The 26,641-nt window shown below is 40.2% G+C and overlaps 2 protein-coding genes across 6 annotated transcripts in view; one reads left to right on the top strand and one right to left on the bottom strand.

The window, feature by feature from the left end:
• The window catches only part of lyar (Ly1 antibody reactive homolog (mouse)), a 38,059-nt gene extending 37,742 nt beyond the window's left edge, over positions 1 to 317 (bottom strand). For all 3 annotated transcript variants that reach the window (XR_012098666.1, XM_073043116.1, XM_073043117.1), the window contains exon 1: positions 180 to 317. The gene's annotated coding sequence lies outside the window, so the exon portion shown is untranslated. The remainder of the gene's footprint in view (positions 1 to 179) is intronic.
• Positions 312 to 25,716, top strand: zbtb49 (zinc finger and BTB domain containing 49). Of its 3 annotated transcripts, XM_073043113.1 has the most exons (8): positions 654 to 784; positions 3,687 to 3,856; positions 7,748 to 8,913; positions 13,645 to 13,691; positions 17,835 to 17,908; positions 22,812 to 22,894; positions 23,739 to 23,900; positions 24,644 to 25,716. In XM_073043113.1, exons 2-8 carry the CDS (start codon positions 3,699 to 3,701, stop codon positions 25,321 to 25,323), a joined length of 2,370 nt encoding a protein of 789 aa, XP_072899214.1. In that variant the 5' UTR covers positions 654 to 784; positions 3,687 to 3,698; the 3' UTR covers positions 25,324 to 25,716. The 3 variants fall into 3 exon arrangements, with proteins under 3 accessions (XP_072899216.1, XP_072899214.1, XP_072899215.1); XM_073043115.1 differs by lacking the exon at positions 3,687 to 3,856 and having other exon boundaries at positions 312 to 784; XM_073043114.1 differs by lacking the exon at positions 23,739 to 23,900.
• Positions 25,717 to 26,641: the final 925 nt, after the last annotated feature.

Genomic DNA, 26,641 nt, shown 5'->3' with positions numbered 1-26,641 from the left:
AAAAACGATTCAATCATATCCGAAAACGGACCAAAGTATCTAAACTACACCAGTAAAGGCCAGAAATAAAACAAACAGATAACTGAATTAAAAGTTGTCAGGATGGTTTAGAGATGGGTAATTCTGGTTGCATGCGGGGTCCCAGAACATCCGCGCACAGTTACAACATTCACACTTACAAACATAAACGAAGACCATCACTACCAGTCAGTACGCCACCGAACCCGAGTGCTTTCCACGTGCGACACCGGAAAAGGGTACAACGCTCCGCTCCTTCCCTCCCGTCCACCCTTCCCGGCCCGAGGTTCCGGGGCCGCTGGAATTCGCTGCAAGGGAAAGCTGAGAAAGGAGACAGGGATGCTAAGGAAGGAACCGGAGAGAGAAAATGGAGACCGAGGGGAGTGAAATCCACGGGCAATTCGGTTAGGAACCTGCCCGCCAATGCGGGCCGCCCGGGGCTCGTTCCAGTTGTTTGTCGCCTATCAGCGTCCCCGCCCTGCGTCTCTCCTCAACAAAGCAAATAGACAACTTCTGATGTGACCCATTGTCAAAAAAAAGGTGCTTTGAAGCTCAAGGCACAAGCTGCTTCGATTACTACCACCACCTTCGTGTTCGCATTCAAGTTTCACCACTCATCTTCTTGATGTTCTTAATTGAGACTGCACAACGTCCTCTTTAAGTAATTGGGCCTCTTTAGTAATTGTTGTCCTGGAAACCGAATCAGAAAACCTTCAGTAAGGCTTGGCAGTGATACAAGAAAGGAGACCATGCAACCTGTCTGAAGGTAAGAAATTGCCGTAGAATGAAAACTTGTAAAGAAGAAATGTGAAGTTTAATGCATTTAAATGCATAATGCCATGATGGTGTCTGTGTTGTTACTCTGTTAAAATGTTGTAATCTCCAGTATGAGCATGAGCCTAATCTTAAATATTTGTATCTAATTAACTAGTTAAATAGATGTAGACTTTGGTCCAAAATCAAAAGACTATAGAAGCTGGAAATTGAATAAAAATAGAAAATGATGGAAACACTTGACAGATCTACTATATAGGTAGAGTGAGGAACAATGTTACTGTTTTTGTACAACATCTTTCAGCAGACTAGGTGTAATGATGTTGTGTTCTCCATAGATGCTGCCCGACTTGCCATGTAGTTCCTGTTTTAATGCAAATTTGGAATGGTACATCAGAATAGCAAGTAACTTAATCCTGATTTGTATTGTTCTCTGTTTGTGACTGCATGGTTTTCCAGTTTCCTGCCACGTCCCAGAGATATATGGCTTGGTAGGTTAATTGACGACTGTGAATTGCCCCTAGAGAATGGAATTTGGGGCAGCACAGTAGTGCAGAGCTTAGCACGATGCTTTACAGTAGGTTCTCCCCATGACTGCGTGGGGTTTCTCTGTATGCTCCGGTTTCCTTCCACAGTAGGTTAATTGGTCATTGTAAATTGCCCTATGATTAAGCTAGGATTAATATCGGGGTAGCTGTGCGACGTGGCTCAAAGGTCTGGCAGGGCCTGTTTCGCACTTCAGCCCAATAAATAAACAAGTTGCTCTGAGCTGCATTCATTCAATGGGCTAAAATTACCTTTTTGGCATAAGGAAATAGAGACAATCTAATTGATCTTAAGGTCAAAATTAAAATGAATGCCTGTGAGTTTGGTGTTTCATTACTAAATATATTGTTTCAAGAATGTAAAATATGAGCAGGAGTAGGCTATGTATCCCCTCAATTTTGTTTTTCAGTTCAAGATGATAAATGACTTTCCTGCTGTGGGTCTCCTCTTCTTTGCCCCAATTCATGGATCTTAATTCATTATCTTTCAAAAATTCATCTACCACGTCCTTAAGTGCTTACCCCCCCCCCACCCCATGGTCTAGCTTCTGCAATAGTGTGGGGTAGAGAGTTCCTGAAATATGACTGCCACCTTATCTTGTAAATTTGTTCTCTTATTCAATGTTCTTTTGTTAATAGAAACATCTCAACATCTACTGTTGTTACCCCCCCCCCCCCAGGATCTTATGTTTGCAAATGACCTGTCATCCTTCAAAATCCCAAAGAATTTAAGCCTAATTTCTAATATAGGCTAATTGGTAGAGAACCCGCTCATCCTTAGAATTAGCTTTGTGAACCCTTAGACAGCCTCCAGTCTTTTCTTAAATAAGGGTACCAAAACTCTGCTGCAGGAGTGGCCTCACTAATTGATAAAAATAAATAATACTTACCTATTTTTAAACTCCAACCCTCTATTCATAAAGGCCAATATGCCATTTGCCTTCCTATCCACTCTTTCCAAATGCCAAATTCAATTTTTTCTTTTGTTGGCTTCCAAAAACAGTTCAAAATTTTGCATTTTAGATGCCGAATTACGTACTCTATGTCACAAAATTACGTGCTGGGCTAATCCTTTGTATACTAACACTAAATATCCCACACAACTCAGCACCGTGGTGCTGCCAGACTAGCAGATTTCCTGTACTGAATGTTATTTCTATAGAATTGCTGCTCCTACACTTGTAATTCAGTTTATTTTTAGGATGTTGAGACAGTATTGTAATAAATTGATTAGTTTAAAGGGAGCATGGGAATCAGCAGCCAAGTGAGTGGGAAAGGAAGCATGGGAATGGGCCCTGGTGAGTTGAAAGGGAGTGGACAAGCATTTTCTGGACAGTTGTAGTTTTCCTGTACTTTCAATGATAAAAAACAATTTTACAGCTATGTATTGTAAGCAGTCCATCTAAAAATTGGATAATAAAAACAAATGTTGGGCAAGTATCCTCAAGTCTGATATCATCTCTGGGGAGAGGGAAAAAACCTTTCATCAGACTTGAAGGATGCTGTAGAAAGGAGGGAAATCATAATGATCCATGTGACTCATTGACTGTAGAGATTAATGGTTTGTGAGAAGCTGGGCACTTTTGTAATGTATGGCAAAAAGGTAGGTATTTGAATTGTAGTTTGTAAGAAATATACTTCCAAGGTAAACTAGTTAACAAATTAAAAGTATTTTTTCCACTTAGTATAAATCTCTGGATTAACATAGTTTTAAACCAAGCCTACTAAGATGAAAGAAGTAAGTTATGTATTATTCTGAAGAAGAATGATTGACTTAAAGTCAGAGGCAATTTAACTGCAGAGGAATAAGTTTTGCACATAGAAATGTAAGCCCGTACAGATTTTTGAAATTGCAGCTATCCATTGCCTCCTTTTACCCTGTACATCTCATTAAATAACAGAGCATGATTTTACTATATTTACGTGATATATTGCATTCCATTATTTGTGAAGAGTTTCTTCTTTAAAGTTAACACACTGGAAGCTACTAGGCCAATGAAGTCCCTGCCGCCAATTCACCTGCGTAATTCTCTCCACTACCCCTTTTGCAGTTTTCTCTCCACGATATATTTCTCCAATCTAACCTACTCCTGCCACATCTGCAGGCAGCACACTCCAGCTTCCAAGCAGTTGTTGTGCAAAGGGAGTGATCTCCCACTATCTATTCTGACCAGAATTTTCATCAGTTCAGATCCTTTAATCAGTTTTCTCTCAGTTTGTGCTTTATAAAATTTAAGCATCCTTCCTACTTTTATAGTCTTGTGTCTCTATTGGCAACATCCAGAATTGTGCATATCGTATTAATTACTTTTTCGACCTCCTATGAAGTGGACTGTTTTTCTCTTCAAGGTTAGCAGAAGAATGGCAGCCGAATCTCTAGGAAGCCACAGCTGCCATCTTTTACAGCAGCTTCATGAGCAGCGAATCCAGGGCTTTCTCTGTGACTGCATGCTGGTGGTTAAGGGTGTTTGCTTTAAGGCCCATAAGAATGTGCTGGCAGCATTTAGCCAATACTTCAGGTAGGCATCAACAACTTGTATGACTTGTTTTAAAAGTGGGAACTGGAGTTATGCTTGGGTTATTTTAGTATCAGCCTGCCTTTGGCTAATGTACATAACTGACAACAGAATTACTGATCTGGTTATGTCTTCCAGACAGTAAACACTTCTAAGCATCACAATTGTCTCCTATCGGTAATTGCTGATAATATGTTTACAGGTCACGTTTAATGTCTTCAACTGAAATGACGATTCATGAGTTAAATTATAACAAAAAGCATCTAATTCAAAATACTGTCTGCATCAAACTTTTCAATGTTTTCTATTTGGTAGGGACAGAAGCTTTCTTCTTTTATTTGAAAACTACAAAGTTGTCTTCCTAAGTTTCCCTTTCTGGGATATTGCTTTAGCAGCATCTCGCGCTGACTGTGCTATGTCGGACTGAGATCATTAAGTCTGTGCCTACTGACACACTTCTCATAGGATATTTGAAATTACTCCACGTTGCAGGCAGGAGATATGTGCTTGATCCAGCAACTCTGTAAACAACAAAAGTCTCTTTGACACTGTGCTCTTTCTCAGAAGCCTTGGAGTCTCCTCATCCTCATCTATGCCAGGTTCACTGGAAGTAATCTCATCAGAACAATTTGTTCAGAGCTATACCTTCCAACTTAACCCTTCTTTTATTCCCAAATTTTACCCACTTGACCTTGTTTGATGATCCTCCCTAATATTATTAGGGAGAACATCGCAGTAAAGTAGAGCAGCTCACTACTCTACTGTCTACACATGCAACTGCGTGGCAAAGCGCAGCTCAAATACCATCTATTAATTCTCCAATGACACCACTGTTGTTGGTAGAATCTCGGATGCTGATGAGGAAGTGTATATGAGTGAGAGAGTTTCTGGTTGAATAGTTTTGCAACAACAGCAGTCCTGTGTCAACAAGACCAAGGACTTCAGGAAGGGAAAGTTGTTAGATCTGAACAAGAGGTCCGCCGTGGAAAGGGTGAGCAGAGTTAAGTTCGGGTGTCAACGTCTCCGAGGCTCTATCCTGGGCCCAACATTTTGAAGCTGTCACAAAGAAGTACATCACTGGTTCTACATCACTAAGACTCTTGAGAGGATTTGGTATGTCACCAAAGGCTCTTACAAGTTTCTATAGAAGTGCAGTGGAGCGCATTCTGACTGCATCACAGCCTGAAATGGAAGTTCCAATGCACAGAGGCTGCAGAGGGTATAGACGGAGTCATTTCCACCATGAACATCAGCCTCCCTACTATCAAGAACATCTACAAGAGGTGCTACCTCAGGAAGTGACATCAATCATTAAGGACCATCAGAATCTAGGAGATGTCCTCTTCTTAGCACAATCATCAGGAAGGTGGTACAGAAATCTGATGACACACACTCAACAATTTAGAACAGCTTCTTCTCTCTGCCATTAGATTTCTGAGCAGTCCACGAACTCACTACTACTAACACTACACTGACACTTCTTTAATATTCCTTTGTTTTGCATTATTTATTTATTTTTATAATTTATGTCTATTGTCTTTGCATTGTACTGCTGCTACAAAATAACAAATTTTACATCATATGTCAGTGATAATAATTCTGATTCTGACCCCTCCTCCCATCTCCTTTGTCATGCCTGAAGTTTCTGTACCCCAGCTGCGAGTAATGCCCAAGTTAACCAAGATTCCGTGATTACAATAAGAGCGTAATTGCATGTGCTCATTCATGCTCCAAGCTCATCCAACATATCCTGGGGCTCCTTGCATTAGAGTAAATGCAGTTGAGCCTACCAGCATCCTGCATGTTCAGCACTGCAAATTCATAACTTCTGAAGAATACTCTTGATTTGTTTCAGATCATGGTAGGTTTATTTTTTGTTCCTATGGCAAACTGGAAATATTAAGATTACCATTCACCCTTACATATCTTTCCTGTTTGGATATGCTCGCAGCAAGTTGCATCTGCAGTGGTGTGGTTTATTACTACCTTAGCTTATTTACCCTACCTACCCTTGTGGAGAGAGCTGTCCATCTTAGTTGTAGTCCATCATTTTCAGTGGCTGCTTTTACTGTAGCTACACTTCATGACTCTGGTTCTGAAAATTCTACAAACTCTTGGTGCCTCTCAAATGAGGCTGTGGAGATGTATGAGACAGCAGATGGCTGAAATTGTCAACAATTCCTTTCCTTTCACAGTTGCTATTGTTTATTTTCCCACCTGACTAGTCTTCTGTTTGGGTGGGGCTATTGCACCCTGAACACGAGGGACTCCTGGATCCCTTCACCATCGAACACTGATCTTTTCCACAGGGGCAGTACCTCAGTCTGAGTGGCTCAATCCAGTCCATGCCCATGATTGCTTATGTGACCTATAACAACTTTGAGCAATTGGACTCCTCTGTCTCTGGCAATGCAGTAGTCCCCCTCCCCTGTAAAGCAAAAATAATGCATTTTGGCTCTGCCTCAAGTGGTTGAGGATTCCTGATACATTCCTTGTTATGCAACTAATTGACTTGCCAATCTGGTTTCTTACATTTGCTTTCTGAATTAATTAGGCGGCCAAGAATCTTTGGCCTAGGATGCACAATTAATACCACTCAACACGTATATTTCCACCTGCTTGTCACAATCCGCCATATGTACTCCATTGTAACAGTTGCTTAAGTTTAAGCTTGTCCTTTGTGTTTGAAATACCATTTTCACTGGCGATTACATTCTTTGGGGCCTTTCACCTTAGTGTACTATACTATGCTCAACTTTGTTACAGTATGACAACAGCCATTTTGAATTCTGTTCTGAGATCAGGTGTCATCTATGACTGACAGCTTTATAGCCACATGACTTTCCGCTTCCCCACCTTTTACATTCCTGACGATTTCCTAACCAAGCCTCTTGGAACAGACATGTCCCTAAGTAGAATACATTGCAATCACCTTTTCTATTATTTCTCGTCTTGCATAAAACAGCCTCATGTATTTAAGGACCATGTCCATATTGGTCACCTTTGAACTTTTTTGAACTTCTTTGAACTTGCTCTTTTAATTCCAGTGTGTGAAAGTGTTTTGCCAAAACTCTGTCCTGTAACATTCCAGACATGGAAGAATCCCATAGTGTCTGATTTTAAAAGGTTCGGAAATTTCAACTTCTTATTAATATTTTTAGCCTGACTTCATATTCACCAACTAATTCCTCTGGTCTGTGCTACTGAACTTGAAACTCTCTAAAATCTCTGAAGGTATCTCTTCAACATATTGTCATGCCCATTTATGAAATTTTGTCTGTAATTCATGGCAATGGTAGACTTGCCAACATCTCTCATTTCCAGAACAAAGTTAGCAACAACATTTCCTTCTTGTGGCTCTGTTCTGTAACCTCTGGTACATCACCAATATTATTCATCCCTATAAATTTTTTCAGTAATTCTTTTTGATGATGTTTCTCTTTTGAATAATCAAGAAATATTCAAAGAGAATATTGATTGCATTTTATTTGAACACTTAAATTTGAAATAAGCTGTGGTCTTGGAAGTCGGTGCAAGTTAGTAACACTAGTGACAAATCTTCTCAAGGCATGCAAGGGCTGAGTTTTCAATACCATAGTTTACAAGAAAGCTGTAATTATTAACTGATAAAAGTCCCCTCCTTGTAGAGAATACTTAGTTATGATTTAGTGAACTGTTAAATTGTCTTGCTTTAGTGAATTAAAATGCCTTTGTTAGAGTGTTTACAGTAATAATGAAAATGTATCTAATTTTGTACTTGGAGACTTTAGTTATGGCATTACTGTTTCTAATAAATACTACAGAGAAACCTGATGAAACTCTTTAGCTCAAACTAATTGTGTATTGTATCTATTTAGCTCAAACTAATTGTGTATTGTGTCTATTAACTTCCAGAACCTTATTTCAGAATTCTTCAGGCCAGAGTCGTGACGTCTTCCATTTGGACATTAAAAATGTTGGCGGCATTGGCCAAATTCTAGATTTTATGTACACCTCGCACCTTGATCTTAGCCATGAAAATGTCCAGGCGGTACTAGACATTGCTCAGTGTTTGCAGGTTCCAAATGTGCTTAGTTTGTGTTATACTTTCCTGAAGGCTTCAGCTAGTGTCATCAGTAGTACCAGCAATTTGTCAGGGGCTGGGGTCATTTCACTACATGGGTCCCTGACAACTGACACCGAGGATATGCTAGAGAATAATGATGCAACAGAGATAAACCGTGACTGTTCATTTGGAATACAGAACCACATTCATAAAGCACAGGAATTGGGTCTTTTATTTAGACCTCTTCCAGATATTTCCCAGGCTGAAATATCAGCCACTTTACAGAACCAAACTCCTGGACCTTCAGAGAGGAATTCCTCAGTTTATCCCGTGAGGCAAAATGCTCAACAGGCTACTAAATTATACAGCTGTTATGGTAAAGAAATGTTTAATCAAAAGCTGCCACAATTTTTCAATAACGGCCAAGGGGAACCAGGAAGAGAAGATCTTGATGATGGATTAGGAGCAGCAGTAACTGCTGAGGATGTGTCTTCCCTTGATCATTCTCAATGCACTAATGGCAGTCAGGAGTCCTCTTCATCAGGCATGACTGTACACACAGAAGAAAGATGGCCCTTTAGTCAGAGCACAGGGAACATCGAACCTCAACCCATTAGGCAGTTGCCTCTCTTGAAAAAGACAATCCCTCTGAAGAAGTATGAGTATTTGAGGTCCCAGAAACAGCTTGAGTCAACCTCCGTACAACCTAAATTGAATGAGGCAATTGAAATGGAGAAAATTAATGAACATGCTGCAGAACAGCTGCCTAAAGAGAATCAACGTCAAAGCAGTGATTCCAGGGAAAAAGACCAGGAGCATGAAAAACAAGCTGACTCGCCTTTGGCTGGGAATGATCTGCTGCATGGTGGCAGGACAACTGCTGGAGATACCTTGGAAGTTCTTGACCATTTAAATAACTCAAATGTTCAGTCGCAGAAACAATATTGTTGTGAACTATGTGGCAAAACCTTTAAGCACCCAAGCAATCTCGAGTTACACAGACGTTCTCATACAGGTATAGTAAATGTTAAAAGCACATTTTTAAATTCATATTTTTTAAATCTTATTTTTATTACTATACATTCTAATAGTCTTGTGCAATTTATAAGAATTAATTAGAAACCAATATCAGATTTCTGAAGAGTCCATGAACACGACCTCATTATAATTAATTGTAATTTTCTGACTTTGCACTGTACTTCTGCAGAACAATTTTCACATCATATAAGACAGTGGTAATAAATCTGTTTCTAATTCTGACCCTGAAAAATGATTACAACTAATGAATAGTCAACCTTCCATCTGGTCTGCAAAGTTTGGTACATTTTTTTTGCCCACAGTTGACACTCCAACCAAAGGATTTTTCTTTGTGTTCTAAAATAGGCAACTCCCAGAGTGCCCCTTTGCCATGTTTCAGGTGTGTCCATGCCTTTACCAATGGAAGCGCGCCAGTATGTTTCTCATAAAGTTCATGTCATATTTTTAGTGCCCTGCTAATGACAATTATTGGTTAAATTTTGATTTGGGATGTACAGTAAAACTCCATTAATCTGATATCCATGGAACTTCAGTAGTACTGGGCTGACAGATTTTCCACATTGCTGGATTTAAGTGCTCTTACTAATAGTGCAATGCATATTTAATGTACATTCTTTAGATGTTGCACAAAACTATAATAATTTTTCCAATGAAATGAGGGAAATTAAAATTATCATGTAATGCATGGAACATTCTGCCAGGGGTGGTGGTTGAGCCAGATATATTAGGGACATTTAATAAACTCTTAGATAGGCACATAGAGGGCTATGTGAGAATGTAAGATTAAGTTGATTTAAGAGTAGATTAAATGGTTGGCACAACATTGTAAGCTAAAGGGCCTGAACTGTGCTTTAGACAGACAGACAAACAGACATACTTTATTGATCCGGAGGGAAATTGGGTTTTGTTACAGTCACACCAACCAAGAATAGTGTAGAAATAAAGCAATATAAAACCATAAATAATTAAATAATAATAAGTTAATCATGCCAAGTGGAAATAAGTCCAGGACCAGCCTATTGGCTCAGGATGTCTGACACTCCAAGGGAGGAGTTGTAAAGTTTGATGGCCACAGGTAGGAATGACTTCCTATGACGCTCAGTGTTGCATCTCGGTGGAATGAGTCTCTGGCTGGTTGTACTCCTGTGCCTAACCAGTACATTATGGAGTGGATGGGAGACATTGTCCAAGATGGCATGCAACTTGGACAGCATCCTCTTTTCAGACACCACCGTCAGAGTCCAGTTCCACCCCCACAACATCACTGGCCTTACGAATGAGTTTGTTGATTCTGCTACCCTCAGCCTGCTGCCCCAGCACACAACAGCAAACATGATAGCACTGGCCACCACAGACTCATAGAACATCCTCAGCATTGTCCGGCAGATGTTAAAGGACCTCAGTCTCCTCAGTAAGTAGAGATGGCTCTGACCCTTCTTGTAGACAGCCTCAGTGTTCTTTGACCAGTCCAGTTTATTGTCAATTCGTATCCCCAGGTATTTGTAATCTATGTTCTTTGTACAGTGAGCCATTGATGAATATTTTCATTAGTGAAATACTTTGTGAGACTCCAGACAAGATTTGTAGGTTAAGGCTGTTGTGACAGATTCACTCTTCACTTTATGATGCTGGACTTTAATTGTGTGTTAAATGGAAACTATGTTTGCATCGTACCTCTCTGAGTGCCCTAAAGATCTTCAGAGCAATTGGGTTATCTTTGCGGTGTTAACACTGTATTTATAATATGGCTAAACACATATGTTTTCTAAATATTTGTATTTATTTGACTTGTTCTCTGAAACATTGACATTTTCTTCTAGCCCATATTTAGCCTGTTGCAGTCTATCATCCTTGTTATCATCTAAGCAAGGCACTTCTCAGCAAGTGCCCAGTAATTTGTGCCCAAGTAGTATCAATTTCAAGATAGTGTAATGTGCCTCTCATTTACAAAGCAACTTCATAAAGGGGACTCAATGCTTTTGAATATGATGTAAAGTTCTGTGGGAAAATGAACTTTCAGAATCTCTGTCACAATTCTTGAGCCAACTTTTTACAAACATCAACACACCTTGATCTGGTTGTCTCTCTCGCACTGTGCTCAATCCTTTCACTAGCTCCTATCTCTTCTGTTTTTCACGATGTCCTGTTTAATTCTAGTTCATATTCTTTGGACTATATTAAACTCTTGCTTATTTCTGCTAAGTTTGCATCAACACTACTTTAGTTTTGTCCACCATCTTTTAATAAAAATCACCTTGTTACTTATGATGGATGGGGGTGTAAACCTCACTATTAACATGGTGCAGTTACTGCTTAAGAAGCCCTCTGCTCTGTATCCAGTACAACCCCCATATAAATATAAATATACCCCATAATATTCTAATTGCATTAACATGTATCAACAAAGGTATAAAAACATCTAACAATCTAAAGAAAAATGATGTTAGTTGACATTCTATTTCCATTGAATGTACTGTAACTCACAAACAGTAATTGATTTTGAAGTTGTATCTGAAAGTACTCATTCAAATGAAAAGCAAGATAGGGCCTGGAACTCTGAACATGCAGATCAGCAGATAACCAGACCATAATCTTGTTAAGATAAAGAACACTTGGTTAAAATCTAATTTTAATATATTAGTGCAGTTGAAGATTCAAATAACTTCAGAGCAGCTACAAATATTTTCAGGAAAACAATTGGCCTCATTTTTAGTGACAGTAATAATTTATTATTCTGTTGTTAATAAATCTTGATTTCATCAAGACAGTTTATAGAGAGGTGCGTATAATTGTTTTATGGAATCATAAAGTCATACAGGATTGAAGTAGGCCTCGGAAGGTAGTGGAGGCCAATTCTCTGGATGCTTTCAAGAAGGAGCTAGATAGGTATCTTATGGATAGGGGAATCAAGGGATATGGGGACAAGGCAGGAACCGGGTATTGATAGTAGATGATCAGCCATGATCTCAAAATGGCGGTGCAGGCTCGAAGGGCCGAATGGTCTACTTCTGCACCTATTGTCTATTGTCTATTCAGCATAGCTTGTCTACTCTAACCTGTGGACACTACTCCTTTTTACTCATTGCCCAACATTTGGTCCAGAGCCTCTATGCCTCAGCAATTCAAGACCTCATCTGAACACTTAAATGCCTACCAGGAAATGCTCCCCCCAGGTGAAGAAAGTCCCTCTCATAGCCTTCCTAAATTTCACCCCCCCCCCCAACATGTTATGTTGAAAGCTGTTGTCCAGATCTGAAATGCAGAAAGTTTTCCTGTCGTCTATTCTGAAGACAGTACAGCACTTTGATATTGTGCTGATCTTCATGCTGGTTTATGCTAAATGTTCTCTACCTCCGCCCCAAACTTAAAAGCTTGTCCTCTGATGTCTGACATTTCTACCTTCGGGAAAAGATTCTGGGTGTCTAAACATACCCTTCATAATGTTATATGCCACGGTCCTTCCAGCATCAAGGACACCTTCAAAAGGCAATGCCTCAGAAAAGTAGGTTATTAAGGACCCCGTCATCCAGGACATGCCCTCTTCTCATTGCAGCCATCAAGGAGGGGGTACAAAAGCCTGAAGATGCACACTGAGCATTTCAGGAATAGCTTTTTCCCTCCACAATCAGATTTTTGAATGGATAATGAACCGATATATATTACCTCAATATTTTAATTCTTTTTATTTGCTCTACTTGTATAATTTAATTATATATATTATTGTCATTTATATGTTTGTTTATTAACGTTTATTGCAACGTACTGCTGCTGCAAAACAGCAAATTTCACAACATATACCAGTGATATGAAACCTGATTCTCGAGCACAACCACATTCTTTCTATCGGGTAGTGATTAGAACTATACCCAGTACTCCAGCTGAGGTCTGAGCAACACTGGCCTTCTACATTCAATACCTTGACTAATCACATATGCCTTCCTAGCCATGTTATGTACCTGCTTTGCTACCTTCAAATATCTATGAACTTGCACACCAAAGTCCCTCTGTTGACCATACCATTCATAGTGGTTATTCTAACCTTATTAGCTGCTCCCAAAAAGCATCACTGCCCACAGATTAAGCTCTATCTGCTATTTTACAACCCTTTTCATCAATATCTCTCTGCAACCTAGAACTACCTTTTACACTATCAACAATTCCTCTAATCGTCATGTCATCCACAAACTATGTGATCTTGCCTTCCATGATTACATCCAAGTTATTCATGTATATTGCATCACAGCGAGTGTCGCAGCAACAATCCTTGTGGGACAGTACTGCTCACTGGCATCTAATTGTAAAAAGAATAACAGTTTCATGTACAAAGAATCTGAAATACAAATAATAAATGAGTAACATATATCTTTAAAATATTTTTAAACTATTTTTTCTGAGTAATGCCACAGCAGAAGCATCACATTTTATCCTTTGTAACTGCTTGGCCTTGTTATTTGTTAATCAATTCTTTACTATGCATTGAAGTCTTAAGTCAAAATAAAATTTATTCTAAGGCGATTTGTTAACGTGAGGGGGACCAAAAGAGCAAATGTAATTAAGTTAGAATTGTATGGCCTACTTGACACAAATTCGTAATTATGAGATTTATTTAAAGATGCTAAAACCTACTTCTATTTTGTATAAGGGGATGTTACTAATCTCCATCTGCTACTTTGTATTTCTGATATCAATATTTCATTATATTTAACAGGAGAAAAGCCATTTGAATGCAACATCTGTGGGAAGCACTTTTCACAGGTAAAAATAAAAATGCATTTAAAATATAGTTGAAATTTATTGAGTCCAAATTTGGTACCTTGACTGGTATGGATTCTGTCAGTTTGTATTACAGCATAACCCAGTGATCTAATAATAAATTATTCTGGTGTATATCTGATGTGTTTAAAGATTTTTTAAAACACATAACGATGTGAATGTGTGGTGTTGTGTAGGGTGACAGGGCACTAAATCACTTCTATTTTGTGTTCCAAAGGAGCTGTTATCACATTGTCACATTAGTATTCTACGAACATTAATCATGGGCAGGTAGCAACGTTGGACGATAAGCTCTTTCACTTCATTCTCTTTTGGTTGCCGTGTTATAGAAAATATACAGAGACACTGAAGAGAATGTAGACGTAATACCAAAAACATCATGGTGTATTAATCGCCAAAAAAAATGAGCGTGCTTTATGTATGACTAAAGAAGGTTGAGGGGTGAATATTCATAAAATACATTTAATATTTTTTCATAAAAAGTTTATTGGCCCATCAAGTGAATACCAGCTGTCAATCGCATTCCCTCACTTATAACATTAATCCACTCTGTCTTGTGTGTCCATCATTTCCATCCTGATTTTCCTACCACTTGCACACAGTATGGATAATTAACCTACCAAACCACTTGTGCCCCAGAGAAAGTCCATGTGGTTAGAGAGAGAACATGCAAACTGTGTACAGAAAGTACAGGAGGTCTTTGCTGTACCTCGACCATTGGAGTTGTGAGCCACCAGTACTACTTGCTGCATCTCTGTGCCACCCTGATGGATGTCTTTAAAATGATAAAAGATCTTAATGGGGAAAGGGAAAATTCTGGAAATACTTAACAAGGTATGGGAGAGTCAGTGTTTCACCTTTTAAAGTGGGCGAGAAAGCATCGCCCTATGATGGTGCCACTATTTCTGTCACGAGAGGAGCTGCATGTTGCTGTTCGTTTTCCCCAGCATTTACTGATTTTATTTTGGATTTCAGCAACTATATTTTTGCTGTCAAAAAGTTTTGATAGAGGGGATATAGAGAAAGTATTTCCTTTTGTGGGGAAGAAGATATTCACCTGTAAGTTCAACAGGGAATTGAGAAGAAATGTGGAATGTGGAACTCACTACCACAGGAATGATCGGGGCAAACGTAATGGAAGTATGGAAGAGGAAGCTAGACAAGGATTTGAGAGAAGGAAAAACAGTAAATAAGCAAAAATAGGAAGAGGTGGGTTGGAACATAAACACTGGCATGGTTTTTATTTTCATATTATTTTAATAGGGTGGCAGAGTGGAGGTACATTTCTACCAAAGGAGGTGTAAGGGCCCTCCATCCCTCTACTAGCCTGCAGGTCGCCCTTGGATAATATATAGCATCTGCTTAGCACCCTCCCCCCACCCCCCCAGGATCATGGTCACATCACGTGAGATGCTGGTGGATGGTTGTATGGGCAGCTGGTGCATGTCACAAGTCCTGGTTATGCGACCACTGATGCCAGGCAGACAATCTCTGAAGACTGTCGATAACGGCTGGGGCCACCCATCTTGTAAAGACACTGCCCAGAAGAAGGCAATGACAAACCACTACTGTAGAAAAATTTGCCAAGAACAATCATGGTCATTGGAAACAATGATCGCCCACATCATACGACATGGCACATAATGATGATGATTATTATTATTTTAATATTTACTACTTTTTTGAGAGTTCAGAATTTCTTGTGACATAGAAGATGGCCATTCAGCTCCTCATGTTTATGCTGTTTCTCAGGCCATTTTTATCAGTCCCAATCCTTATCTCCCACATGCCTACCAACTCTGAATTGTTCCCAATTCTGTAACACCAACCTACCGACATGTCTATGTTTATAGGGAAACCCATTCAGTGATGGAAGAATTTGTAAACTCCATAGTGAGGAACAAATTGGAGCAAAAATAAACAAACTGTAGAAGGAACTCAGCATCTGTGAGGCAAAAAGACAGTCGCTGTTTTGGGTCAGGGCCCTGCATCAGGCCTTCACCATGGACATTCAGACGCTACAGACACCCTAAGGCTTTGTGTCTGTCAGTTTCTTTTCAGAACATAGATCCAACAAGTTCTTCTCTATTAAGTCTCCTGATGAAGGGGCTTAACCCGAAATGTCAGCTGTTTGCTCCCCTCCATAGAGGCTGCCTGACCAGCATTTAGTGTTTATTGATCCTGACCTGCAGAATCTCTTGTGTTTATAACACTTTCCACTGCCTGGCAGAACTTGTTCTTACTCTGAGCAACTGCTCTTTTGATTCCTCTTAATTTCTATGAATCAAAGGTGCCAACTCCATTTAGTACTTGATTGCCATCCTTACTGTCCAGTGTTCCATTCAATCTCCCCAGCCCTGATCTGCAGCCTACCCTAATAATTCTGCTTGCTCTGTCATTTCATCTTTATGTATACATAACCACGTGCAATCCTTTTCCATCAAACACAATGCATGTTTATCTAAAACTGTTTGTTCTGTATTCCCTTGAAAGAATTACTCTGCATTTGCACCTCTGGCTACTTTTTTATCCCCCGATGTCAATTCCTTTACTATACATCATTGCCCCTCTGAGTCACTTAATCTCCTTTGTCTCCTACCCTATCATGATTTCAGATTTCCAGTAACAACAGTCTTTGACCTATTATTCTTGATGTGAAACAGTGAGGCAGGTACTGTCCCTCAATATAGATGCAACACCAAAGCACATGTGGCATAAACAGATTTATGCAATGAGGTTGCCATTTGTATTTTGTCTGTATTTTTAATCAAGTCCAGATCTTTCCAAATCAAATTCAGCCAATTTTTTTTTGAACAGTTTAAAACCATTTGGCAGAAAAGTAGAAATAGATCCTTACATGAAAGACCAATGCTTTCCTTTCCAGTTATACACTACAATTCTAGTAATTAGTTCAATTCAAACATGAAACATCTCATATTGTTCCAGTTAAAGACCTGCAGGGTAAAGATTGGGGTAAGCTTGGTGAGGTTTAAAACTATATACTGTTGTGTACCTTTTGCTAGGTCTTATAACAAAGTACCAAAAACACACATGGATCCATTCATAAGCACATTTATTACTTGCAAGGAGAAGATCACGTCCCTTTCCCCATTAAGATCTTTTATCATTTTAAAGACATCAGTCAGGGTGGCACAGAAATGCAGCAAGTAGTACTGGTGGCTCACAACTCCAATGGCCAAGGTACAGCAAAGATCTGCTGAACTTTCTGTACACAGTTTGCATATTCTCTCACAAAGTTCATTTTTTATACAAGTTTTCAGGCTATTCTTTAGTTGTTATATGTTCTAGGAGTCAGCTCTTTCACTTAGCAGCTGCAGTACTTCTATTCAAGGCCACACAAAGTATCAACATTAACTAAGTTACACAATGAACAATGAGTAGAACGTGCCTCCTGCCACATACACACTTAGTATATAACACAGCACTCTGGGATTATACAAGTTCCATTTTGTCACATCACAATATTAAATACATAAAAAATTTCAGCTTCAAATGTATTTCCACAATATGTATATCTATAATTGCCACTTAAATAACTTGTGCACATCTTATGCTTGATGTGGTATGATAAAGCTTACATGGTTTAATTGATTTATCATCTTTTATAATGTTATTATGTTTTTGTATGCTGTTGCAAACACCTCTGATGGGCAGAGACGTAATTGTATTAGAGTACATCGGCCTTTATATCTGACCTAGAACAGAGCAAGTTATTTAGTTGCGTGGGGGACTTTAAGGCACCTTAAAAATATTACTTCCTTTCTATATGTCATAATGTTGTTCAGCATAGAAAGGGTACCCTCAACCCATCTCATCCATGCCAATCATTTTGCTCATCCACACTCATCCTATTTCCTGCATTAAGCCTCTTTGATGTTCTGTATCTAAATGTTTCTCAAACATACTGATTGTATCTGTCACCACCACTGACAGTGAGTTCCAGATATCAATCCATCTGATAGGGCACTCTATTTTAGTGGTGTAGTGAAAAGCATGGTGGTAAGCAGACAAGTGGAAGGTTAATAATTTGAAATTGTGTATAACTTTGTGTTGTGTGTTTGAGATACGTGGGCTTAAATTTTGATTTTTTTTTTTGTTAACCAGGCTGGAAATCTGCAAACTCATTTACGACGACATTCTGGTGAAAAGCCATACATTTGTGAAATCTGTGGTAAAAGGTAATATGAAGGGTCTTCCTGTTTACTTTTTTCCATAGATGCTGCCTGCCCTGCTGAGTTCCTCCAGCTTTTTGTGTGTGTTGCTTTAAATGTTCTGCATCTGCAGATTTTAATGTGGACTGCTGTTAATTATTTATTGTAGCTTGAACTGCTTTTAGAAGACTTAACCAGAAGAAGTATCTTGATGGTTTGCAGATACTGCAGAACATTCCAGATTTGGGGTGGCGCAGTAGTATAGTGGTTAGCTCAACTCTTTACAGTGCTAGCAACCTGGGTTAAGTTCTGGGCATTGCCTGTAATGAGTTTGTACACTCCCACCATGACCGCATGGGTTTCCTCTGGGTGCTTCAGTTTCTTCCCACAGTCCAAAGACATATCGTTTGGTACATTAATTGGTCATTGTAAATTGTCCTGTGATTGCACTCGGGTTAAATTAAATCGGGTTAATAAACTGAATAATATTGATTTATTCAGCTGGGTGGTGAGGCTGAAAGGGCCGGAAGGGCCTGTTCTGTGCGGTATCTCAATAAATCAATAGACAATAGGTGCAGAAGTAGACCATTCGGCCCTTTCAGCCTGCACCGCCATTTTGAGATCATGGCTGATCATCTACTATCAATACCCAGTTCCTGCCTTGTCCCCATATCCCTTGATTCCCCTATCCATAAGATACCTATCTAGCTCCTTCTTGAAAGCATCCAGAGAATTGGCCTCCACTGCCTTCCGAGGCAGTGCATTCCAGACCCCCACAACTCTCTGGGAGAAGAAGTTTTTCCTTAACTCTGTCCTAAATGACCTACCCCATATTCTCAAACCATGCCCTCTGGTACTGGACTCTCCCAGCATCTGGAACATATTTCCTGCCTCTATCTTGTCCAATCCCTTAATAATCTTATATGTTTCAATCAGATCCCCTCTCAATCTCCTTAATTCCAGTGTATACAAGCCCAGTCTCTCTAACCTCTCTGCATAAGACAGTCCAGACATCCCAGGAATTAACCTCGTGAATCTACGCTGCACTTCCTCTACAGCCAGGATGTCCTTCCTTAACCCTGGAGACCAAAACTGTACACAATACTCCAGGTGTGGTCTCACCAGGGCTCTGTACAAATGCAAGAGGATTTCCTTGCTCTTGTACTCAATTCCCTTTGTAATAAAGGCCAACATTTCATTAGCCTTCTTCACTGCCTGCTGCACTTGCTCATTCACCTTCAGTGAATGATGAACAAGGACTCCGAGATCTCTTTGTATTTCTCCCTTACCCAACTCTACACCGTTCAGATAATAATCTGCCTTCCTGTTCTTACTCCCAAAGTGGATAACCTCACACTTATTCACATTAAACGCCATCTGCCAAGTATCTGCCCACTCACCCAGCCTATCCAAGTTACCCTGAATTCTCCTAACATCCTCATCACATGTCACACTGCCACCCAGCTTAGTATCATCAGCAAATTTGCTGATGTTATTTTCTATGCCTTCATCCAAATCGTTAACGTGAATGGTAAACAGCTGTGGTCCCAATACCGAGCCCTGTGGCACCCCACTAGTCACCACCTGCCATTCCAATAAACACCCTTTGCTTTCTATCTGCCAACCAGTTTTCTATCCATGTCAATGCCTTCCCCCCGATGCCCTGAGCTTTAATTTTATCCACCAGTCTTCTATGTGGGACCTTATCAAATGCCTTCTGAAAATCGAGGTGCACTACATCCACTGGATCTCCCCCGTCTAACTTCCTGGTTACATCCTCGAAAAACTCCAACAGATTAGTCAAGCATGATTTACCCTTGGTAAATCCATGCTGGCTCGGCCCAATCCTATCACTGCTATCTAGATATGCCACTATTTCATCCTTAATAATGGACTCTAGCATCTTTCCCACCACCGGTCAGGCTGACAGGTCGATAGTTCTCTGTTTTCTCCCTCCCTCCTTTCTTAAAAAGTGGGATAACATTAGCCATTCTCCAATCCTCAGGAACTGATCCTGAATCTAAGGAACATTGGAAAATGATTACCAATGCATCCGCAATTTCCAGGGCCACCTCTTTTAGTACCCTAGGGTGCAGACCATCTGGACCTGGGGATTTGTCAGCCTTCAGTCCCATCAGTCTTCTCATCACCGTTTCCTTCCGAATGTCAATCTGTTTCATTTCCTCTGTTACCCTATGTCCTTGGCCCATCCATACATCTGGGAGACTGCTTGTGTCTTCCTTAGTGAAAACAGATCTAAAGTACTCATTAAATTCTTCTGCCATTTCTCTGTTTCCCATAACAATTTCACCCAATTCATTCTTCAAGGGCCCAACATTGTTCTTAACTATCTTCTTTCTCTTCACATACCTAAAAAAAGCTTTTGCTATCTTCCTTTATATTCCTGGCTAGCTTGCGTTCGTACCTCATTTTTTCTCCCCGTATTGTCTTTTTAGTTAAATTCTGTTGTTCCTTAAAAACTTCCCAATCATCTGTCCTCCCACTCACCTTAGCTCTGTCATATTTCCTTTTTTTTTAATGCTATGTAATCTCTGACTTCCTTTGTCAACCACTGTGGCCCCTTTGAATCCTTCCTTCTCTGGGGGATGAACTGATTTTGCACCTTGTGCATTATTCCCAAGAATACCTGCCATTGCTGTTCCACTGTCTTTTCCGCTAGGCTATCCGTCCAGTCAACTTTGGCCAGCTCCTCCCTCATGGCTCCATAGTTTCCCCTGTTCATCTGCAACACTGACACCTCCGAGCTGCCCTTATCCTTCTCAAATTGCAGATAAAAGCTTATCATATTGTGATCACTACCTCCTAATGGCTCCTTTACTGCGAGATCGCTTATCAAATCCTGTTCATTACATAACACTAAATCCAGAATAGTCTTGTCCCTGGTCGGCTCTCGTACAAGCTGTTCCAAGAATGCATCCCGTAGGCACTCTACAAACTCCCTATCCTGTGGTCCAGCACCAACCTGATTCTCCCAGTTCACCTGCATGTTGAAATCCCCCATAACTACTGCGACATTACCTTTGCCACATGCCAATGTTAACTCCCTATTCAACTTGCACCCAATATCCATGCTACTGTTTGGTGGCCTGTAGACAACACCCATTTGGGTCCTTTTGCCCTTACTGTTCCTCTATCCACACAGACTCCACTTCTCCTGACCCTATGTCCCCCCTTGCAAAGGACTGAATCTCATTCCTCACCAACAGGGCCACCCCACCCCCTCTGCCCACATTTCTGTCCCTACAATAGCACGTATACCCTTGTACATTCATTTCCCAGGTCTGATCTCCCTGCAGCCATGTCTCCGTTATCCCAACAACATCATAGTTACCCATTTGCACCTGGGCTTCAAGCTCATCCGCCTTATTTCTGACACTTCGTGCATTCAGATATAGAATTTTTAACCCATTTCTCCTCTCTCTGTTTGAATCGCTGCCTATTGTGCTTAACCCAGCTCCCCAAACTCCCATCGGGCTATATGCCCCTAGAATTTTGTTGTCCTTCCTAAATTTACTTATTCTTTCAACACATTTAACTCCATGTTCCGTCAGACCATCCCTCTGTACATGAGTCCTCCTTATCACTCGTTCCGCCCCACCTTCCTTTACTACACATTTAATATTCCGGAACCGTGTAGTCCCCACCTGTCCTTTATTCTTCCTCTCGCTATCCTCTCTCACATTCTGGATCCCCGCCCCCTGCAAATTTAGTTTAACCCCCCCCCCCAAGAAGCACTAGCAAACTTCCCTGCAAGAATGTTAGTACCGCTCCAGTTCAGGTGTAAACCGTCCCTTCGGAACAGATCCCACCTTCCCTGGAACAAAACCCAATTATCTACAAACCTGAAGCCCTTCCTCCTGCACCATCCTCTCAGCCACGTATTAATCTTTATAATCCTTCTGTTCCTTGCCTCACTCGCACGTGGCACAGGTAGCAATCCTGAGATTGTTACCCTGGAGGTCCTGCTCTTCAGCTTCGCACCTAACTCCCTGAACTCCCTATGCAGGACCCCCTCACTCATCCTACCCATGTCATTGGTCCCTACATGGACCACAACATCTGGATTCTTGCCCTCCCTCTCGAGAATAACCTGCACCCGATCTGAGATGTCTCGGACCCCGGCAGCAGAGAAGCAACATACCATCCAAGACTCCCGATCTTCCCCACAAAATCTCCTATCCGCCCCCCTGACTATAGAATCCCCTATCAATACCGCTCTCTTCTCTTCCCTCCTCCCCTTCCTAGTCAAGGGTCCAACCTCAGTGCCAGAGACAGGACCACTGCAGCTTGTTCCTGGTAGGTCATCCCCACCAACAGTATCCAAAACGGTATACTTATTTTTGATGGGAACGGCCAAGATGTTGTTATTTCTTCCTGGCCAAGCCCTGATAAAGGGATGAAACTGAGGGGAGAAACAAAATGAAGATGCAGTGGAGGTTCAGAGGATATACAGGGTTGATGATCTTTGAGATGTAAGGAGTCCTTAGTTGTGTTAAGTTGGGATACATGTTCAGATATTTGCCAAAACTTTAACTTTTAACACTGCAATGCTTTATTTTGTGCGTGTATAATTCCAATATTTTGAAAGATTATTAACACAGTATAAAAAGCGGATTTGTGGCAGAGATTGTGTATTTAATTTAAGAATGGAATTTTAAAATGTAATATATTTCTGTACTACAGGTAGAAGTAAATTAAGCATTCAAAGGAACTATGATAACCATTCACAGTTACTATAAATGTCTATAATGTTAGACATTCATAAGATTTCAGGTATTGGACATTTGCTTAAGATTTTTTTTGAAGAAAGTGAAACTCTTGCATAAGAAAATGTAAAACATTGAAAGCTAATCTGCAGTTTTTAAAGTAACAGAATTAACTTTATCTTTAAAGTCTTGTCCTTTTACAGATTTGCTGCCTCAGGTGATGTACAGCGCCACATTGTTATTCATACAGGCCAGAAGCCTCACTTATGTGACATTTGTGGTCGAGGTTAGTGATTCAAATATTTCATTTGTGTTGATTTGCAAATTTAGACCTTGAAAGAAAGGCAGAGACTAATTTAAAATGGAAAGCTATGTTTGTTTTAGTAAGGTTGCCTTTTGAAATGCCATAAGATTAAAACATGGCTGAAAGTGGATGATAGTGCAAGCTTGATTCATAAATTCTAATATAGTTCACTATTACTGTACATATATATGACTTTAACATGTTTAACTTTCTGACAAAAAGAAGGAATACAAATGTTTTGGTGAGGATTTCCAATTTCTTTATTTCAGGTATCTTACACGCTGTGTCTTTTTCTTGCCCTGTTTTTCAAGCCATAGCATCTGATCAAGTAAAATAAATATAGAGAACTGTGTGACAGTGCACCAATACAACATGCTGCTATGTAATTTAGTTACCCTTTCAGCTTTATTTGCAATTTATGTCATGGAAAGTAGATTGGGTTCCTGTTAATTCTCCTGATCATGCATCCTTTAAATTATATTTTTGAGTCGTAATTCCAGCCACGGCAACAAAAGGCTCCAATTTGCTCTTTAACTCTGGAATTCCCTTCCACAACTTATTCACTCATCTGTCTTTCATCTTTTAAGTTGCTCTTTGAACTCCATGATGGCTACCCAAAAACTCCTTATCCTTTTGATAGAAAGTGATCTTATGAAGTGCCTTAGAATACTTTGATATTTGTTGTGTATAATCTTCCCTGAAGAACATTAAAAACTGCATTGAGATTCTAGTAGCAGCACTGCGTTTTACTACCGGTTTAGGGAATTTGTTCTACTTGTGTTGCGTTATGTTGCCATATCATTAATGTTAAACTTCTTTGTTCAAGGTTTCAGTAACTTCAGTAATTTAAAGGAGCACAAGAAGACACACAGTGCTGATAAATTGTTCACTTGCGATCAGTGTGGGAAATCATTTAACATGCAGAGGAAGCTTGTCAAGCACAGAATCCGTCATACAGGAGAACGACCATATAACTGCTTAACTTGTGGTGGGTTTATTAATATAACTGGAGAAGCTGTGTTGTTCTCTTCAGTTACAAAAAAATAACAGGAGACCGTAGAAGGGCATGACTGATTTAAGTAGGATAAATGGGCCAAAGGTGTGTTCTCATTACTGTTCAGGATCAAAGATTCCAAATGAAGTGCAGAAAACTTTTATCACTAGGGAGAGTGGTTTAGTCATGGAGTTCACTGCCTAAAAGGCTGGTGGAAACAGTGTCAGTAGGGGCTTTAAATAGGGAATTGTCATGTTCTTCAGGCAAAATAATTTTAGGAAAATCACGGGAGAATATGACTGATGTACTAAGCTAGCATGGATTTGATAGCTGAGTGGCTGTAGCAATTCTTTAAGATATCCAAAGCCACTATTATTTGCCTTAAATGTATATCGGCTTACTGATTGCTCAAGCTTCTCCAGATAGTGGGTGGAATCCAGATATTGGTCAGGTATGCTCTCTGGTGGTTCTAAATGGTGTGCTTATTTGCCCAGGAAGTGCCAATACAATTCATGTAACTCTGTGTCATGAGTGGGTAGAGAAAGGCTAGTCTGTGTGCTGCAACATGTTTTGAGCAGATGGTGACAGGCACAATATGAACAAAATTCTATACTTGTTCATTTTTGTTCCTTCTTCAAAAACTATAGCTGTGCTCATGTCACTTGTGGAAGCAGATTCCTAATGATGAACAGCATGAATGATGCACCTATGGTAAGGTCTCTTGCTTTATTTTGCAGGGAAACGGTTTGCAGGATCCGGTGACTTGCGTCGTCATGTCCGTACACACACTGGTGAAAGGCCATACAACTGTGAGACATGCGGAAAGTGCTTCACCCGGTCTGCTGTTCTGCACCGACATAAGCGAATGCACTGCAGATACAATGGCGATCATGATCTAAGAAATGAGGAAATTGATAGCTCCGAGGAAAATTACCAACAAGCTGCAGAGCAAAGATCCCCAAACTCTGAACCACTCAGCCAAGCTTTGCAAGTTGCCTTGTTGCCTGTATCTCCTTTAGATAAGCTTCGAGGTGACTCAGAACAACCTTCTCTTGGAGTGCCTGAGCAGTCAGCACCCATGCATGAGAATTCTCATTCTGAATATAATTCGCTGGTTCAACAAGTGGATGACCAACAAAACAAGATGATCTTGGGCTCTGCCAAAACCCACAAACCCCAAGCTCCACACCAGCACAATACAGATACTGTTGTCAGGCCTGAAGAGTCCTTATCTTCCCAAAACTCCTCGACTGTGCGACCATCAGTGACTAGTCTGGATATTCACATCAACGTGCCCTTTGGAAATCACACACCTAGTGTTTCATATCGAGCGAATGAGGGACCTTTCCTCTCTAGCCTGACATTGTGGGGTCTAGCTATGAAAACTTTACAAAATGATAATGATTTAGATCACTGACAGTTAATTGCTAGCTAACTACGTGGCAAATTAAAAGCACTTTGAGTTTATTTTTTCTGTGATTGATGGATCAAGGAGAAATGTATTTTTGTAGGTTTCAATAAATGTAATCTTAGATATTTAACGAAATCTGATTAATAGGACCATATGGTAATTGATAGTGTATATTATGTAAAGAGGATAATTTTGTCCTTTAAGAAAACATGTCCCAATATAGGCAGTAAATTCATGAATGAAAGTATATCAGTGCTTTGCAGCTAGGTATTCAAAGCAGTTTTAAAATTCATCACTAGTCTTCCCTTCTAAGTCAAAAACATTGGTTCTCTTCAAGTCTTTGACACTTATCATTGGGATCACCTGTTGGTTCTGAAATAAATAATGAACATAAATACAGTACATGGTAAAGAAATGGTTATGTAGTTTTTACCTGTTATTGCCCAGACATTTTTTGTTTTAATTTGTGACATGGGATAGGAGATTGCTGGCAAGGTAAATATTCCTAATTATCCTTGAGGTGGAGAAAGTGATGATGAACTGTGTGGTGAATGTATGTCTATACTGCTATAGTGCAGAGGTTTTAGAATGCTATAAAGAAATAGCGATATATTTTCTTGCCAGGATTGTATGTGTCCTGGGTATAGACCTTGCAAGTTCAAGTTTGTTGTCACTCAACTATACATGTGTATTCTGCTAAAGGAAGCATTGTTCCTCTGGACCCATCCCATCCATTCATCATCGAGGTTGATGCATCAGATGTTGGCATTGAAGCTGTACTCTCTCGGTACTCTTCTGTATATACTTGGCTGTACCGGTGTGTTTTTCTTTCCTGTTGTTTGACTCCTGAGCAGTGTAACAATGATATTGGGGACTGAGAACTTCTGCTGTCAAGGAGGCCCTGGAGGCATGGTAACACTGGCTGGAGGAAGAAGAGCACATCTTTCTTATGTGGACAGATCACAAGAACCTTTCCTGCATTTGTGATGCCAAGAGACCCAATTCCCCTCAAGCCCATTGGGTTCTCCTCTTCATCTGGTTTAATTTCACCCTCTCTTACTACCCTAGCAACAAGAATACCAAGACCGATGCTCTCTCCCGACAGTTTGGCATCTCTGAGGACAACACCAATCCAGAACCCATCCTTCCTTACTTGTGCATAGCTGCTCTGGTGATTTGGGGAATAGAAACAGAGGTCAGAGGTGAGAGCTGCCCAATAGTCAGATCCAGCCCCAGGTGGAGGAACCTTCCAACCTATTGTTTGTCCCTGCCATAATGTGCCCCAGAGGTTTGGAATGAGCTCACTCTTCCTGTCTCGTTGGCC

The sequence above is a fragment of the Hemitrygon akajei genome, chromosome 4, assembly GCF_048418815.1.
Source record: "Hemitrygon akajei chromosome 4, sHemAka1.3, whole genome shotgun sequence".
Classification (NCBI taxonomy): Eukaryota; Metazoa; Chordata; class Chondrichthyes; order Myliobatiformes; family Dasyatidae; genus Hemitrygon; species Hemitrygon akajei.
The sequence above is the reverse complement of the archived record's forward strand: the minus strand, read 5'-3'. Positions and strand labels throughout refer to the sequence as shown.